The following is a 15893-nucleotide window of genomic DNA, read 5'->3' on the forward strand; positions in this document are numbered from 1 at the left end:
AAATCTGCATTACTTCAGCTGGAAGAGGGGCAATGGTACAAAACTGATGGAATGAGCAGACAATAGAAAGTTAACTTACAAAACAAAATGAAACAAAGTTTTCAAATTGGTGACTGAAAAAGCTTACTTTATAAATATACTTGTTAAACATTCTTCCTCACTCCAGTTGAACCAAGAATACTGCATGATTCCATCTGTAGTACAGTAAAATCCTTTTTTTTTTCTTTTTTTTAAATTTTTTTTAAAGTTTCCAACCCGTTCCCCACTGTTCCCTCCCCTTCCCCGGGAAATAAAGTGGGCTGGAAAGAATACACAAATTAAAAAGGCAAGAAGTTGAGTAATTTAAAAAGTATGCCTGTAAGCCGAGTGTTTGTCTGTTCTTCCAATGTCTAAATAAGGTGGAATCTTGGTCCAGCGGTGGCGATGATGTCGCTGTAGGGCTCAGACTGGGTGACCTCGATGGCTTGCTGCTTCTTGAGGACCAGGAAACTGTAAAACTTGGCAGCTGCCTGCTTTCTGTTGTTGTTCCGGCACAAGTCAAGCAGGCTGACTGAGTCTGCACCGGTCTTAGCCATGACGCGCTATGGGGACAGAGGCACAAAATCTCAACCCATCTACTATATTTTGGCCTTGGGGTGATCAAATGGAACGTCTAGCAACAAGAGATCCTTTCATCAAGAGGGCACACATTCAGTCTTTTATACAATTTAAGTTTACAGAGAAAAACTATGTTGCAAAAGGCAGATAAACGAGAATAACGTCAGGTTTAATTCTGTGAAATTATGCATAGATAGTTAGAATTACTATGACAAGCGTATATTTGGAATAATGTAAACACAGGAAACGGCTCCTTTACCTGAAGACCGTGCAGCATCTGCTGGGTTCTCTTGTTCCATCTCTTCTCCTCCTGATCCTGGTCTCCTCCCTGCCCTTCCTCCTCCTGAGCACCAGAGGCACAGTGATCAGCATCAGCGAGTCCAGATTCATACAATCAAATAAAAGCTACAGAAAGCCTATTCTTACAAACTGATAAATAGTTTACCAGGAATGTAACTATAACGTCTCTATTTGTTTTGTTGGTTTATGAATCGTGCCACTTACCTCCTCTTCATCACTATCGTCTTTCTTGTCTTTTCCCTTCTCGCCAAGGAGATCAAGCTCCGGGACAAGCTGGGTGAGGCTGAGGGTGGTCTCCTCTGGGGGCAGATCCACCTGAGGCATGTCTAACCTCTGAGACAAGACTGAGCGGTCAGCCACCTGCTGCTGCTCCAAAGGAGCCATCTAAAGAGGGAAAGCAGGGCCACGTCAGGACTCGGTGTTCGTCACATAAGTCATGTAGATGTCAACTGTAAGATTAATGAGACCTGAATACAAAATATTCTAATGTGCTCTGGAATAACAGTTTAAGAGGTGAAGATCAAACAATAATGTGTTGTGTATTGTGACTGCTGCTTCAGCACTTAAATAAATTACAATTTAAGGCTTTTCCACTCTCCACTTGATATCTTAGTCCAGATGAATTTACTATTACAGTAAATTATTCAACCTCAATTTATGTGTTTTGACAGAGAAAAACATAACATTGATGAATACTCACAGGAAGGGTGCTCTCTTTGTCGAGGGTCTTGCGTTTGACACCGCGGGGCGTGGAAGGAGGAGGCATGACGGATTCATCCAAGGTCGTCCTGCTGCCCTCCATCGCAGAGGCTGCCAGCATGCTGGGCTCCTCCATGATAGTCTGGTCTGAGGGACCGATAAGGGAGACGTGAGTAGAATGTAAAAACAAATGTGAGCGCAACCTCGTTCTTCAACCGAAGGTCTCAGTGAGGACCTCTGACACCGGGCTCTTTTCTCTCACCCAACTAATAACATGTCTGCTCCGGGGTCTGACCTCGTCTCGTCGCCTCCAGCATAACTTACCAATAACATCTCTGTGCTGACTCATGACCTCCTCTCTTGGCACCTCCGGGTTCTCTAGCTCTTTAAGGAACTCATCCAGACTGTCTGCTTCACCGCCCTTTCTCCTCTTCCTCATCTCATCTGGCACCAGAGGTGTCAGGCAGCGTGTGAACATCTGACAGCAGAGATTTTAACAGTTAAACATGGAGAGAAGTTTTATTATTAAAAAAAAAATACATGGCACCGATCTTTATGCAAAGTTTGTCGTGCGCTAGAAATGTGGGAAGAGGAAAAGAAACTGCTATAATTATGCATCAACACATTTTCAATTCAGTATTCAAGAGGGGTACCGTGGGTGAAAGGACAGGGAAAAGGAGTCAAAAGCAATCACTTCCTCCACCTCCAGTTCCTGCAATGTTCTCATTTTAAATCCCACAGCCTGAACTGAATGTCAATGAAAATACAATGTTATGAATTTACTTCTATTAGAGTGCGTCTCAGTCGGACCTACTTGGAGAGTCAGACCTCGGTTGTGGTTCGCTCATTAGTGTTCTCCAAGCAGTAATATTGCTTTAGAGTGATTACAAGCCGAAAGTTTTACTATGCTCACACATACTGGTGAATGCGAATTATTATTTACCCACAAGTATGCATATTTATAAGAGGTGTTTGTTACCTTGAGCAGCCTGGAGTTCCAGAGGGGCTGGGCAGGCAGCGAGAAGAGCTTCTCTACTCCTCCAGTCTCCTTCCACATCATGAGCTTCTTTGTGGGAGGGGCGAGGTCCAGGGTGGTGACGATGTCGGAGTAATCAGATAGCTGAGCCCTGATGGTCTTACTGTCCAATTCTTTCACACTGTCCACAATCAGCTTTCTTTTACGCTTCGCCTTGGTCTCTTTCACTAGAAACAAAAAGAACAACAAAAAAAAAAAGATTCACTGATGGTACTCTTCATCATTAAAAAGGTACCGTTTCCTCTCCTGTGCTGTCCAGTCATTCAACGCACACGTGCCTGAGCAAATATGCTCTATTTGAATCCCTCCAGCTTTCTGCAAAAGGGTCATAAATGTCATGTATAACTTTATGAATGTGGACGGTAGCGTATTTTTATTTTTCCAAGTTTATTTTCATGTGTTTTAACCGCATGACTACAGTGACTCTCTAGTGGACTCCAGGTGTTTCCAAATGCAGGAGATGTTCAGTTCAGTCCCGTGTCGACACAAACAGCACCAGAGCTGCCGCTGCTGCACTGCTAACATGCTGCTCATTTGTTATCGGAACAGAATAAGCTTTATTGGCCAGATATGTTTACACATACAAGGAATTTGACTCCGGTTGTAGCTTCTCTCTCAGCGTGCGATGTTGAATATGTTATGTGTTGAGCAGTGACGGCCTGCGGATAAAAACTTGTAGTCATATAGACGCATATACACTTATCGTTATAGTCACAATGTAAGGCCTCAGGCTCTATAGGCCAATTGTATATATCAGTGCAGAGTCCTTCTACGGTCTCATTCATTTGCAACATCGCCTACGACTGCACAGTAGAATCAGAGATTATTTTTTTTAAAGGAACAGCTGTCTTGACACACAAGGTGAAGCAAGATCTCTATTGTTTGTCAAGTCTCCATGATACCACAGTACACACTCTATACGGTCAAATAAACCAATCTCAGTCTGTAGAATTCCCTTTTGCTGTGAAGTGTGTGTGTAGGCACCATTTACTACGAGTTCCCACTTTTAATCTCGAGTGAAATTGGAAATACCAAATGGTCAAAATTTGAGACTAAAAGACGACAAAAATGATACAAAGAGGAAAAATAAATGTAAAAATAAGATCTTCTTTAAATGCAGCCTGTTATCACTAAAGAGAAAGAGGGTCTTACCAGTGATGTCAATGGGCTCCAGCGCAAAGGCTTCCTCCTCATTGTGAACCAGAGTGGTCTGCTCTGTCTGGTCAGCCATTGCTGGCAGCGGCTCCACTGGTCCGGAGTCTGGACTCTCTGGACCCGCTAGATGGACACAAAATGATATTACCCCTTTAACCACCGATACACTGTGCATGCCACATGACGAAGCAGGTTTTATCTGCAGTGTTCGTACAACTGTGCTTTACTTACGTGACTGGAGGTTGTCAAAGTCGTCCTCGTCATCTCCGTGATCTGGAGGCATCATGACACTTTCTGTGATAGCTGGAGGATCATCGAAGATGCCGCCTCCGTCTTCAGAGCTCAGCAGCTTGTCAACTGAGAAAGAAGAGATCGATCTTTATTACTTTGTCATAAACATCTCTCGGAACAACTTTAAATGGTGGCACAACAAAGCCTACAGTTATTACAGAAATAAAATATTGCTCACCCAGCATCCCTCCATCACTGTTGCCCATGGAACCGTCCCCAAAGTCATCATACTCCATGTGGTTGGATTTGTCAGGGAGGTTAGCTGGACCAGGCTCAGGCTCAAGCAAAAGGTTAGAGGCCGTGGCACCATGCATGATGTCCTCCTCAAATGTGCTGGCATCACGCATCATCTCTCGGTCGTCCATACCAAAGTCAGCTGGAGACAACGGTAGGTTGTCATTATAAATATGAACAATCTATTTACATAACACTTCTATTATTTTGACAAAATGTAATGTTATGTCTAAAATATGTACCACCTACAATATGATAGGTGGGTGGGTTGAGTGTCAACAGCAGCATTTTAGTTGTGTCCTACCAAAGTCATTGTCTTGTAACAGGCTGAGGTTGCCAACATCTTCCCTCATGGTGATCTCTTCTACTCTGCTCTGGTTCAGGGTGAACTGCTGGGCCACATCTATGTCACTGTTTGAAAAGAAACGCACACAAAAAAAGACACCAGTGTTGAGTGCAACAGTTGCCGCTGATGTTCTCCATATCAAGCAGCCACATCGACTCACGCCTCTGGAGTGTAAAATTAATTTGTACTTAGGAACAATTGACGTTATTAATTTTTTTTTTTACACACCATTTCATTTCCAACTGGCCGTGTCTTGACATGCATCGAAAAACCCAAACAATAAACTTGATTTTATTGTTTGTGATAGAGGCATATACAGAAAAGAAAAGACTTTATGCTTTTAGGCCATCCTGTGTGCTTTCAAAATGCTGTAAAACATGCTGCGGCAAAATGTCATCAACACAACTCTGAACTGTGTTAGAAAGGTAATGGATGAACTTTTAGTGGACACATAAACAGTCGCCAGATTTCTGCTGCAACACAAAGCACCAGTACATTGTGGACATAAGGGGAAGCTGCTTGAAGAACACAAACATAAACCACGCCAGTGATTTTGACAGCAGCATGGGTCCTGTCCTCCATGCAGTTGTTCCTTTAACCGCTAAGAGTGTTTAATAGAAAAGACATGATGAAATGTAATTAACTTACTCCAGATCAGGAAGTGGCTGGTCGAAGTCATGGAACTCCTCGGGTAAGGTGATGGCGTTGTATGCTGCCTCTCTGTTTTCCTCAGGTAGATCCACAACACCTGAACACACAAGTAACAAGTTGGTTATAAACATACAACTGTGCTCGATGGTCCCATCTTAAAAACAACAACCGTACCAAGTTTGGAAAATAGATGTTTTTGTTTTGGGGAAGAACAAACTCACAAATTCAGAAAATGTTTTGAGAAGAGAAAAACTAGTTTATCTTGTCGGTTTGACTTACCTGGCCTAAAAGCCATTTTGATCTTGATGAAGGCTTCATTACAATCAGCAAGCAGGTACTTGGCCTTCCTGTGGTAGATTCTCACCACCCCAAGGAGCAAGTGGCCTGATGTACGCAAAGCCATCTTCACCTAAAAGAAAAAAAAGTCCCAGAAAAACACTGTAAGCAATTCATCACATCAAAGAAAATTCACGCTTATAGGTTACTCTTTTAATGTCTTTTCATTTTAAGAATTATTAATTGGTTGTTTTCAAAAAGCTCTGTGATTAACCTACAGCTGGAAACACAAATGCTGCTTTAATGTGTTTCTATTTCTACTTAAACAGCTCTGGATGTGAGCAAGACTCAAGCCTGCAGAGTGAACACAAAACCTGTCGCAGGACCACCAGAATCCAGAAACTGTACTTTTTGTCTTTTTACCTTGGGCGAGATGATGCTCTCCACACTGCTCTCCAAGTTGCATTCAAATACATGAGCCTTGGTCAGCTTTTTGTCCCAATGGGCCGCCAGCCAGATCTTGGCTAGCGGCCCACGTTTGCTGAGGACAAAGTGGGCGTAGAACATTGCCCCGGTTCCCCTGGTTCACACTTTCACACTGTGGTATGGTTTACCTGGAAAACAGAATGAAATCATGCATATTTAAGGAAAAGCTTTCTAAAAGATCAGAACAGACACAAAAACTAAATACCAACAGGCAAAACACAAACTTGCAGCACAGGAGACAGTGCTGTTTTCAGCCAACTCGTGCAATAACCTCCTCCATATCTCTGGCAGTTTATGATACCGGGACAAGGGGGGGGGGGGGGGGGTATTTGTCCAGAAATTTGCTGAACAGCTGCACAGAATCAATGTGTCATGATGATGAGCAATAAGAAAAAAAAAATTATATTTTAGTTAGGAAACAAAACAGAAAACTATTTCCTGAATATCAAGCTTAAAAATGCAATATTGGGCATCCAACACCTACCAGAATAACCCGGCTATTATATATATATATATATATATATATATATTTTATTTTATTTTTCTTATTATACTTATTTTGAAAGGGATTAATATTCTTGTCTGATGAGTAAAGACCAAACACCATTAGTCGGCATTAACATATCGCTTACGTTAACCCTAAAATAAACAAAAGCCACATCTACGTGTTTACTTGGTGTATTTTTTTTTTTGGCTAGATATACATTATGAAACTTTAAAAAGTAATTCACTGTCGCTAAAACATAAACACGGTTATCGATATCTGGAAAATGAGATTTTAAATGTTATCAAAACAAGTTCCGCCTATTTCCCGGTGTGGGAGGCAAACACTGTAAATGCACATCTTCCTGAGGAAACCGGGCTCTTTTCCCTCCTCCTCGACTTTATAACAACAACAAAACAAAACAAATGTAGAAGTAGACGGTGTGTGTACTTTATGCAGCGTGACACGTTAAAAGCGCCAACATGCTGGTCGGTGTCCGCCAGTAAATAGTCGGCGCCCATCAAGTGGGATGAACTAAATTAGCCGCCAGCTAACTACAAAAGGCTCAAGTTAAAAACTACAGCATTTATCAAACTCATTTGCACGATAAAAAAAAAAAAAAAAAAAAAAAAAAAAAACACAAGCAAACCACACGGGAACAAGGCGCCTACCGACGCCTGATCGTACTTTTTTTTTTCTTTTTTTTTTTTAACACAGCACAACACTGCGTTAGCCACCAGCTAACGGCTCCTCGTCCAGCGAAGGCCGCAGCGAATAAACTCAAAACGTGCGCGTTTGTTTTATCTCGTAAAACGCAGTAAACTACGCGTAAATATTTCCGCTGCGAACACACTCACCGCCAGTCCCCTCTTTAGAGTGAAATCCCAGTGATTAGGTTATTTCTCCCACCGAGTTCCCCCCTGTTGTACTCATTAAAACAGCCAAGATGGCGCCAGTCGCCTTCCTCCCGCTCACTGCTGTCCTTTTAAAATCGGCAGGATGTTTACAGTCAAAAATGGCGGAGGAGGAGTCTGTGAGAGCGGCCTGCTGTAAGCACCGAGGGCCGATAGAGGGCGCTGTGGGAACGTAACGCGGGGATAATATATATATATATATATAATGTTGGTATTATTTACCAGTGAGTCCTGATAGTAATTTAATTACTATTATCAGCGCTCCTATTAGGTCGTTGTCTTTTATTAGGGGTTGACTTCCCACTGAGATGACTAAATGTCCAATACAATGCAATTGTGTGTACTATAGTGTATTTTTTTTTTTTTTTTTGGGGGGTGGGGGGGTATGACTGCCTGCCTCCTCTGCTCCCATTTTCAACTGTCCCATCTGGTCCTTGTTTTGTTTTTTTTTCCCCCGACGTCATAACACGGACTGTTATGACCCCTTATAGTGACCCACATTCATCAGCAGTCGAAGACATTTTGATATGACAATCTGACATGTTTTAGCAGGAAAAGCACAGGATCAATTAATAACTTAAGTAACACTGGTTGAAGTCCGTTCAGGTGCCCCAGTTTTGCGTCCCAGGTATCGTGCACGCTGTCTTATTGGCTTGGCCTGCTGCAACACTTATATGGAACAGAGCCACTGCTGTTGCTTTACTGCCATGATGAAATACTGTACCTGCTGTGAGAAAGGCCCAGCACTGGCTGGTCAAGTTACTGGTCAATGGATGAATCAACCAATCAGTCATGATAAATTCAAACTAAATTTAAAGATAAAAAAAATGTGATTCACGGTACATTAGGAAGAAACACTCTGAAAGTACCAATTCAGCCCTCAGTGTGCAGTGAACTGGACATCCATGCAGACTGTAAAACCAGTTTCCCAACAGTATATCAGATACAGACGATAAGGAACATGCCTGACAGACACACTGACTCATCTACAATCAAATTGCAGAATCCAATAGAGCGGGTTTGTCTCATAGGCAACGGCATCTGTTGCAGTGGAGCTGCTGCCAGTTCAGCATGTTTATAATTTCCCAGCAGCAGAGCTCCATGTCGCTGTACAGAGTAGAGGCCACGCTATGTTCAATTTAGTGTTTATGTATCTGCTTTGTTTGAGAAATGATTTGCACAGTTAATGTAAGTCACATTCGACGAACACCTACGCAGATCTGAATATCTGCGGTGACAATACTGAGGGATAACAAGGTAAAGTCAGAAGGTCTGATAATGCTTCAAAATAACAGTCAGTAAGCATGTATTTGCAAGAGAAGTGATTACCAAAATATTTAGATGTGAAAATGTGCTGCATTGTACACATTTTCTCATTGATATATTATTGATCTCGGGCAAACTACCAAATATCTTAAAATGGTGATGAATGGAAAAGTGGATGAAGGTTTTCAATGTGTTGCATCAGATTTATGAAGATATTAAATCAAGCTGTTTTTGTGCAGATATCCAACACCTTGTGCAGCTTGTGCAGAAAATGATGTGTGACACATTTTAACACAGCGCTGCACAGCCATAGTCTGGGTGCTGACACAGTTTCGGGCTCCCATCTGTTAAACAAGATAATTTTACCCAGATAGCTGATTCCTGTCTGCTGCTATGATGTGACAGATACGTCTAAACAGCCTCCGAGCAGCCAGCCACTTCTACGCTGACGCTCTCCTGCTTTAGATGAGCTACTTTGTTTGACGCACAAAGTGTGAGTCACAAAGCCTGAACATCTGATTATCTCCACATACCAAAACAGAAGTATATTATTATCTGCACAGCTGTATGAAGTGCAGCATCTTGTGTTTTGGATGTGCTGAAGTATTCTCATACATGCACACGACAAACAGACAAACAAAACCCACTCAGAGGAGATGAAGGCAAACAGGCAGCCGCTGATTTTTATCTAGCCAAACGCTGAAGAGTTGGACCAATTTAATCCTGTGAAACAAATTGTTTTGGGCTATTAACACCATAATGTGCTGAATCTCAATGTATTAAATCATGTCGCCACAGGGAGCCTCATCTACTCTTCTGTAACTGCTTGTCTGTGAGGAGCTGTGTGATATTTAATCGTAGTCACTGCAGATTCTGTTAAAGTACATTTTTATCTTGTATTCTTCTCTGTAAATGTCTCATTTAGTGATATATAATATTTGATACGATCAGCGATGGATTTTCATTTTATTTTATTTTTTTATATAGTCATGATAAACAAAAAATCCTTTGGAAAATAGTTGCAAGCCCCCATAATAATTCATCTAAAAGTGAAGGAGTTTTTTTTTTCCTAAATATAGTTATATGTATGCAGCGATGCCTCCAACTCCGCTTTAAAACACAACAAGGGAACATGTGGTGGTTTTAGTTGCAATGTTGAAAATAAATTTAACTCAAAAAGACAGATGTCATCATGACAACATCATTTCCCCACATACCAAGGAAGCAACTTTGGATACAGATTTGTAGAATACAGAATGAGTTATGAGGCCGAATGCAACAAAAACAGTTCTTTCTACTCTTTCACAAGCTTGAGTGTATCTTCAACCATTTGACTCAGCATGGTGCAATGATATCTGATGGAGAGATGATAGAAAAAAGGAGGGGCATTGCTCCAGTTTGGCCCCGAGTCACAGCACTTAATCCTACAGCAGGGAGGAGTCCTGGCTGCATGCAAACAGAGATCCATCTCCACAGCACCTCATCAGTAGGACTGGGAGAAAATGAACTGATTTGCATACCATTAAATCATACAAGACTTTTGGCAGTGAATGGGCCTCCTGGGTATCGTGAAACTCCCTGACTGTGAAGTTTCACTCCTTGGTTTATCGATGATCACATCTTTCCACTATCTACACATCTGGATCTTGTCCTTTATTTCAGATTTTTACCACGTCACGCAGAGTAATCGTGATCTTAGTGTGACTGTGAAAATGGTTTTGCGTTTGGTGTGACACAAGATAATTCCTCCTGAGAGGGCACCTGTCCAGCTTTTACATAGTGCACATCTCCCCCCCCCCCAATTTAGTGTGTGTGTGTGTGTGTGTGTGTGTGTGTGTGTGTGTGTACGCGTGTGTGTGTTTGGGGTGGTGGCAGTTTCTCCTGTAGCTGCTGCTCCAGCTGAGTTGGCAGCTCTCGTGCTCCATGGGATCATCCTGGATAGATGCTGTTATTTATGCAGCGTGTCTAAACCAATCATCCTGACACAGATTTATGTAAACACTGCAGTTTCTTGGCATAAAATGAAGTTCACACGCACACAGAGGAAGCTAAAGGTATTATTTAGTTTGGCTCGGGCTCGGTGGGCGCAGTGCGGGCAGGTCAGAGAGGGATGACAAGGTGAAATAGAGTAAAGGGACTCTGCGGTGTGCGTATCCAGGGGAGTGTGTCCAAAATTCAAACTTCATTTACAAGAAAATTAAGACCAGAAACACACAGAGACAGTCATTTATATCAAACATTTTATTTGTTGATGTTTTTCAATTTATTTTTATAAAATTCATTTACAAAATTGTGATTTTTTTTTTTTTTTTTTTTTCCTCTATCTTTCCATTTTAATCTCTATAAAATTAGGTCTGCAGTTACAGAAGAGAGTGAAGGAAGCAGGCAGAGGTTCATTCGAGACACAATCCTGTCTGATAAATACTGTGTTTGTGTGCGAGAATGTAATGTGTATTACATGTATTACTAGTTGTCAAGAGCAGGATTAGGGGCAGGGGGGCTTTTGGGGGGCCTCGCAAGTATAGTAATACAAGGCAGTATGTGTTGGGAGGAGTTCCTCTAACAGACAAGGCAGGAATGTTAGTATCAGATGTGTGGTGGGAAGTCTCAGTCTCATTCTAGTGTTAAACAAAATCCTTCAGGGTGCCATTACATCTTACTGGGTGTTCATACAGAAAACAAACAAAACAACCTACAATGAAAAACAGGGACCAGTTTCTTGCACAAGGCCAATGAGGAAAAACAAAAAAAATCAGTATTTCTTCTGAAGGCACATCAATATATCACCACCAGCCCTCTGAAACATGAACGCAAAGGAAGAGAAACATAAAAGATAGAGAAAGTGTCATCTTAAATATTGCACCGAGTTCATTTCTGAAATTTGATTCTGTTTACGACCGTGTTCACGTGTCTTGATAGTACCGTGTTGGGTTACACTCGGATTGTTTATTTGCTGTCAAGCTGATAGCACATTCTCAGAAGTGGAAAATACCAGGCAGGACCCGTCTCTTCTCACACAGCGACTCTTTCCCTCCTTTTCCCACTCTCTATACAGACAGAAAAATACTTAACGAACCCAATAAATACGGGAATGCATGGCATTCCTCATATCAGATGAAAGAAGAACATGAAAGAAGACCATGAACAAATTCATGAACGCTCCATTGGCACATGCTGGGGTCAGTGAAGGACTGTGGAGCTTCTCAAAACAATCTTTTGTTTTTATCTTTCGCACAAAAAGAAGAAAAGAAAGAAGCTGAAGCTACCGGAGGATGTGTCGGGGGAGTTTGTTCAACTTGATGATGCACTGATTTAAAAACACAAGTGCCCGTGCGAGACTCACTGAATTACAACATTTTGAGATAACATGATATGAAGACAAAAACAATTAAGCTTGTTTGTTAATGGATCCAAACAATTAAAGTCAGTCAGTCTGTTGATCCAGCAGCATAAAACCCCCAATGTCATGTCCACTGACAGTTAGCAGAGATTCGCAGCAAATGAGACGTGTCTCTCAGATTAAAAAGAGAACAAATAGAAACTGATAACGATGGCATTTACGAGACATACTGAATTATGGAACATCTTCGTTTTACATTTTGCTTCTTGAACGTGGCCCGCTTGCAGTGGCACAAAGCCAATCTGATGTTTGGGTGGCTGCTTAAATCTGTGATTATCAGAGACATTTCTCATTATTTGTATTGATGTTAAAGAAATATCACAAATGGGAATAGCCATTTACTTGAGCCTTTTGAGCAAAGTGAGCCTTCTAGCAGTGTCACAAGCACCTGGTCGTCTTTGTTCATACCAAGTGGGAAAAACAGTAGTCTGCTCAGCGTGATGCCAACTGTGACACAGCCGAGACGACGAAAGCAGTGTTAGCCCATGTCAAGTACTTGTCAGCCCGATCTGCTGCCAAACTTCCCACCGGACAAAATTAAATTGGGTCTATGGCATAGAGATGCGTTTCCTGGCTTTCACAGTGGTTCGTGTTTCAAACAGACCATTGGTTGGCTCAATTGGCAAGCTCAGCCTCCCTTAACCAAGGCAACTCATACGATCATGTATTGTTCTTCAGGCCAGCACGCTTTCAAGTTCACATTCGAGCTCGTCATTTAAACCTTTACGAACAAAACGAAAAGAGGCATGAAGAGGATTTCTTGCTAAAATGGAAACAGGGAATCTCACTGACTTTTCTCTGCAGTTCTGTTCAATATGCGAGGAAACTGTGTCTGTTCCCACAGAGCACATCTAGCTGGGTACTGTGGCTTTGAGACCCGGAGGGAAAACATGATCACAATGGTACATAATAATAATAATTTTGTTTGTTCAACTGAATTAAAAAAAACTGATTTTCGTTACTTTGTAGAGGGAAAATATGTGAATGCTGACCTGAAGAATTTAAGAACCATAGTTTCATCAATTATAAAGAAAATCACAAATCATGAAAAAAAAAAAAAAAAAAAAAAAAAAAAAAAAAAGAAAGCAGCAAGATCAAGGTGCTCAATCTGCACCATGTCTTTTTCTCATACTCCCAGATCCCATTAGATTAACTGTGAGGCACTGTGAATGTCAGATCACTATCAGAACCAGGTTCTGCGGTCGAGGGCTCGTCGTTCTTCTCTGAATCCACCCTACTGTTGGTTTTAATTAAGACAATACAGAGAGAGTAGTGCTGGCCATTCATTCACTGTATAAAAAAATAGCTAAACACAATCCAAAATAGTGTTATCCTCTTCATAATTATCAATAATCAGTCAGCAAAAACTTTCAGGAACCTGTGCATAGTGTACAGAGCAGGCAGTCACTTTCAGTGGGCTGGAGTTGGGAGTGGCTCGCCACTTTTTGGGACACTGAAGCAGCGAGCGATGATTTCCGACTCCAGGAACACTTCGGTTCAAAGTCGAGCAGTTTGAAGTCCTCGGGTGTCCTTCAGTGGTTGGTAGTCATGTGCTCAGGTTCCCCGCCCAAGTACACGAGAGCAGGGTAGGAAGGAGAAATGTAGGCGGTACAAAGGACAACAAAGGAGGCCGACAAATGTGGTGTCCTTCTAGTTTCTCTTTCCTCCTCTTCCTCTGCACCTGATCCAATTTGGTTCTCCACTGATCCATCCACGAAATCACGGAAAGGCTTCTCCGTATGTCCGCCCCCTCGCTCTTTCTTTGTTGTGTCCGGAGAGCGGGGGGGCTCAGAAGGGTTATAGCCTCTCGATGTCCCTGTACTTCTTCCGCAGTATGGACACCTGGTCTTTGAACAGGACCGGGTCCAGCCTCATCTGAGAGTGGACGAGGGGCATGGTGCCAAACCAGTTGGCAAACTTGTTCATGCAGGTCTGACGCTGGGCAAAATGATCCGGGTCGGCCCAGCGAGACGCCCGGGAGCTCTGGGGACGGGAGGCGGAGGGTGGTGATAGACGGAGGGGGGAGGAAGGGTAAGATTCAGGCAGTGCAGGAAAAAGAGATCAACAATATGAATAATGCATCACCAATCATCGTGACCTTTCAGAGCCTATCGTAAATATTCATAAGCTTCTTTTACTGAAGGCCATTTTGCAAGGAAATACATTTCAATTCAAATTTTCAAATGATTACTGTTCTGTTTTTTTTCCCTGTCAGCAAACATTGTTAAGGATTATGTGTGTGACATGTCTAAAGGCCATCAGCCTCTAGAATGAGCAACATTTACAGTAATCCCTGAACAATCACTAATTCATAAAAATATCAATAACACCGTGTCTGTATAGCTTCAGCTGTAAAGTAAAATGAACTACAGGATAAATTCACTTCCTCACCTGTCCCATCATGGTTTCCTTGTATTGTTTCTTCTGGGTGACCTTGATGGGTGGAAGTTTAGACACCGATGACACCAGAAAATTCATCAAAATGTCCTCGCAGTTGGACATCTGGTCGACCATGGTCTTCAGACTGGCTGGAAGGTAGGCGGTGTACAAGTAGTGGTAGTATCTGAAGGAGAGGAAGGAACGAGTGAGCGGCGTGATGAGCAGGTAAAATGGAGAAACTGCGTTAAACTGAATGGAAACAGAGCAAAGTGTCAGTACTTGTGATAGATGGCGGCTCCAGTCAGCACCATGGAGTAGTCGTTGGTCCATTTGGAGGTGTAGCCCCAGCGCTCCTTGTTGCTGTCCCAGAAGTGACTGCGGGCCGGGTAACCCACAATGCGGTCGGGGAAACTCTGCCACACCGTCAACGCAAAGTCGACCTGGATCGAGATCACAGAGAGACGAAGAGAGGACGGAAGACATGAGGCCAAGAAAACCAAATAAGATTAGAAAATCATAAGCTAGAAATTGATATTTGATGTAGTTCTCTGTCAGTCTGACCTCTGTGGTGGAGAGCACGGTGTCCTCGTCCAGACTGAGTACAGCGTCAGTGGGGATGGTGTTGTAGGGCAGAAAGCGACTGCTTATCACCTGGTGTGGTTGGAAACAGACAGGGGAGCAGGACGTGACTGCACGCTCACAGGGGGTCAACACTTTTACAATGCAGCTGGATACCAACTATCGGTATATGACCGAGAGGTACGTCTCTCCGACGAGCAGCACAACCAGTTTCTTCATGTGTTTGTGTTTCATCTTGCTGCATTAAGCCACATGTACAAGCTGACGAAACAGCAATGACAGCTTTTTACTAATAAGCTTAAAACTACAAGCTGTTGAGTGTGTTTCCATCCCTGATGAGCCCTGTAGCATCTTCTTTTTGGCAAAAGTGCCACGAGGTGGTTTCCAATTTTAGAAGTAAGGGCATACAGTTCTTAATGCGAGCTTCAATCGAAATATTGAGTGTGGGTTTCTGTCTCCGATAGCAACGACTTTGTTAGCCATGTTGGCGTTCAACCCACGGGACCTTGGCAAAAGAAACATTTGAGGAAGAACTTAAACTTCACTGGAACCAAGTCAGCATTGACGTCCCTGTCAAGCCCCTCTGTACTCCATGCCAGTCACATCCCTGACGGGTTACATAATTCTGCAGTTTTCTTTTAAACTAGTGGCTTCATTTTGCCTTGAACACTTGTTTACAGTATCAGAGAGCTGATGTAACAGATATCTAATCTTTTTCCTGCTGTTTGGCAGTGACCCACCTTTCTAGCAGCTTTTATAACTTAAAATTCAAGTCTTTTCCACCCGTAGGCCTGTTTTAC

General features: G+C 42.4%; 2 protein-coding genes across 2 annotated transcripts in view; both read right to left on the reverse strand.

Annotated features, from left to right (window-relative positions):
- The window catches only part of LOC138194479 (double-strand-break repair protein rad21 homolog A-like), a 7943-nt gene extending 403 nt beyond the window's left edge, over nt 1-7540 (reverse strand). The window contains exons 1-14 of the mRNA XM_069143250.1: nt 7413-7540; nt 6009-6199; nt 5589-5718; nt 5307-5406; nt 4617-4723; nt 4257-4454; nt 4019-4144; nt 3785-3910; nt 2576-2799; nt 1921-2074; nt 1598-1743; nt 1102-1281; nt 857-940; nt 1-581 (exon numbers count right to left, since the gene is read on the reverse strand). The exon at nt 1-581 is cut by the window's left edge and continues 403 nt beyond it. Coding sequence (XP_068999351.1) covers nt 390-581; nt 857-940; nt 1102-1281; nt 1598-1743; nt 1921-2074; nt 2576-2799; nt 3785-3910; nt 4019-4144; nt 4257-4454; nt 4617-4723; nt 5307-5406; nt 5589-5718; nt 6009-6152 — 1911 coding nt within the window. The 5' untranslated portion in view covers nt 6153-6199; nt 7413-7540 and the 3' untranslated portion in view covers nt 1-389. The remainder of the gene's footprint in view (nt 582-856; nt 941-1101; nt 1282-1597; nt 1744-1920; nt 2075-2575; nt 2800-3784; nt 3911-4018; nt 4145-4256; nt 4455-4616; nt 4724-5306; nt 5407-5588; nt 5719-6008; nt 6200-7412) is intronic.
- Nucleotides 7541-11060: 3520 nt separating this feature from the next.
- LOC138194481 (exostosin-1a-like) overlaps nt 11061-15893 on the reverse strand; it is a 38406-nt gene continuing 33573 nt past the window's right edge. Inside the window, exons 8-11 of the mRNA XM_069143252.1 lie at nt 15076-15165; nt 14794-14954; nt 14527-14698; nt 11061-14118 (exon numbers count right to left, since the gene is read on the reverse strand). Coding sequence (XP_068999353.1) covers nt 13933-14118; nt 14527-14698; nt 14794-14954; nt 15076-15165 — 609 coding nt within the window. The 3' untranslated portion in view covers nt 11061-13932. The remainder of the gene's footprint in view (nt 14119-14526; nt 14699-14793; nt 14955-15075; nt 15166-15893) is intronic.

This window comes from Embiotoca jacksoni, unplaced genomic scaffold (assembly GCF_022577435.1).
Source record: "Embiotoca jacksoni isolate LCO1_2020_lvr unplaced genomic scaffold, fEmbJac1.0.p SCAF_11, whole genome shotgun sequence".
Taxonomy (NCBI): domain Eukaryota; kingdom Metazoa; phylum Chordata; class Actinopteri; family Embiotocidae; genus Embiotoca; species Embiotoca jacksoni.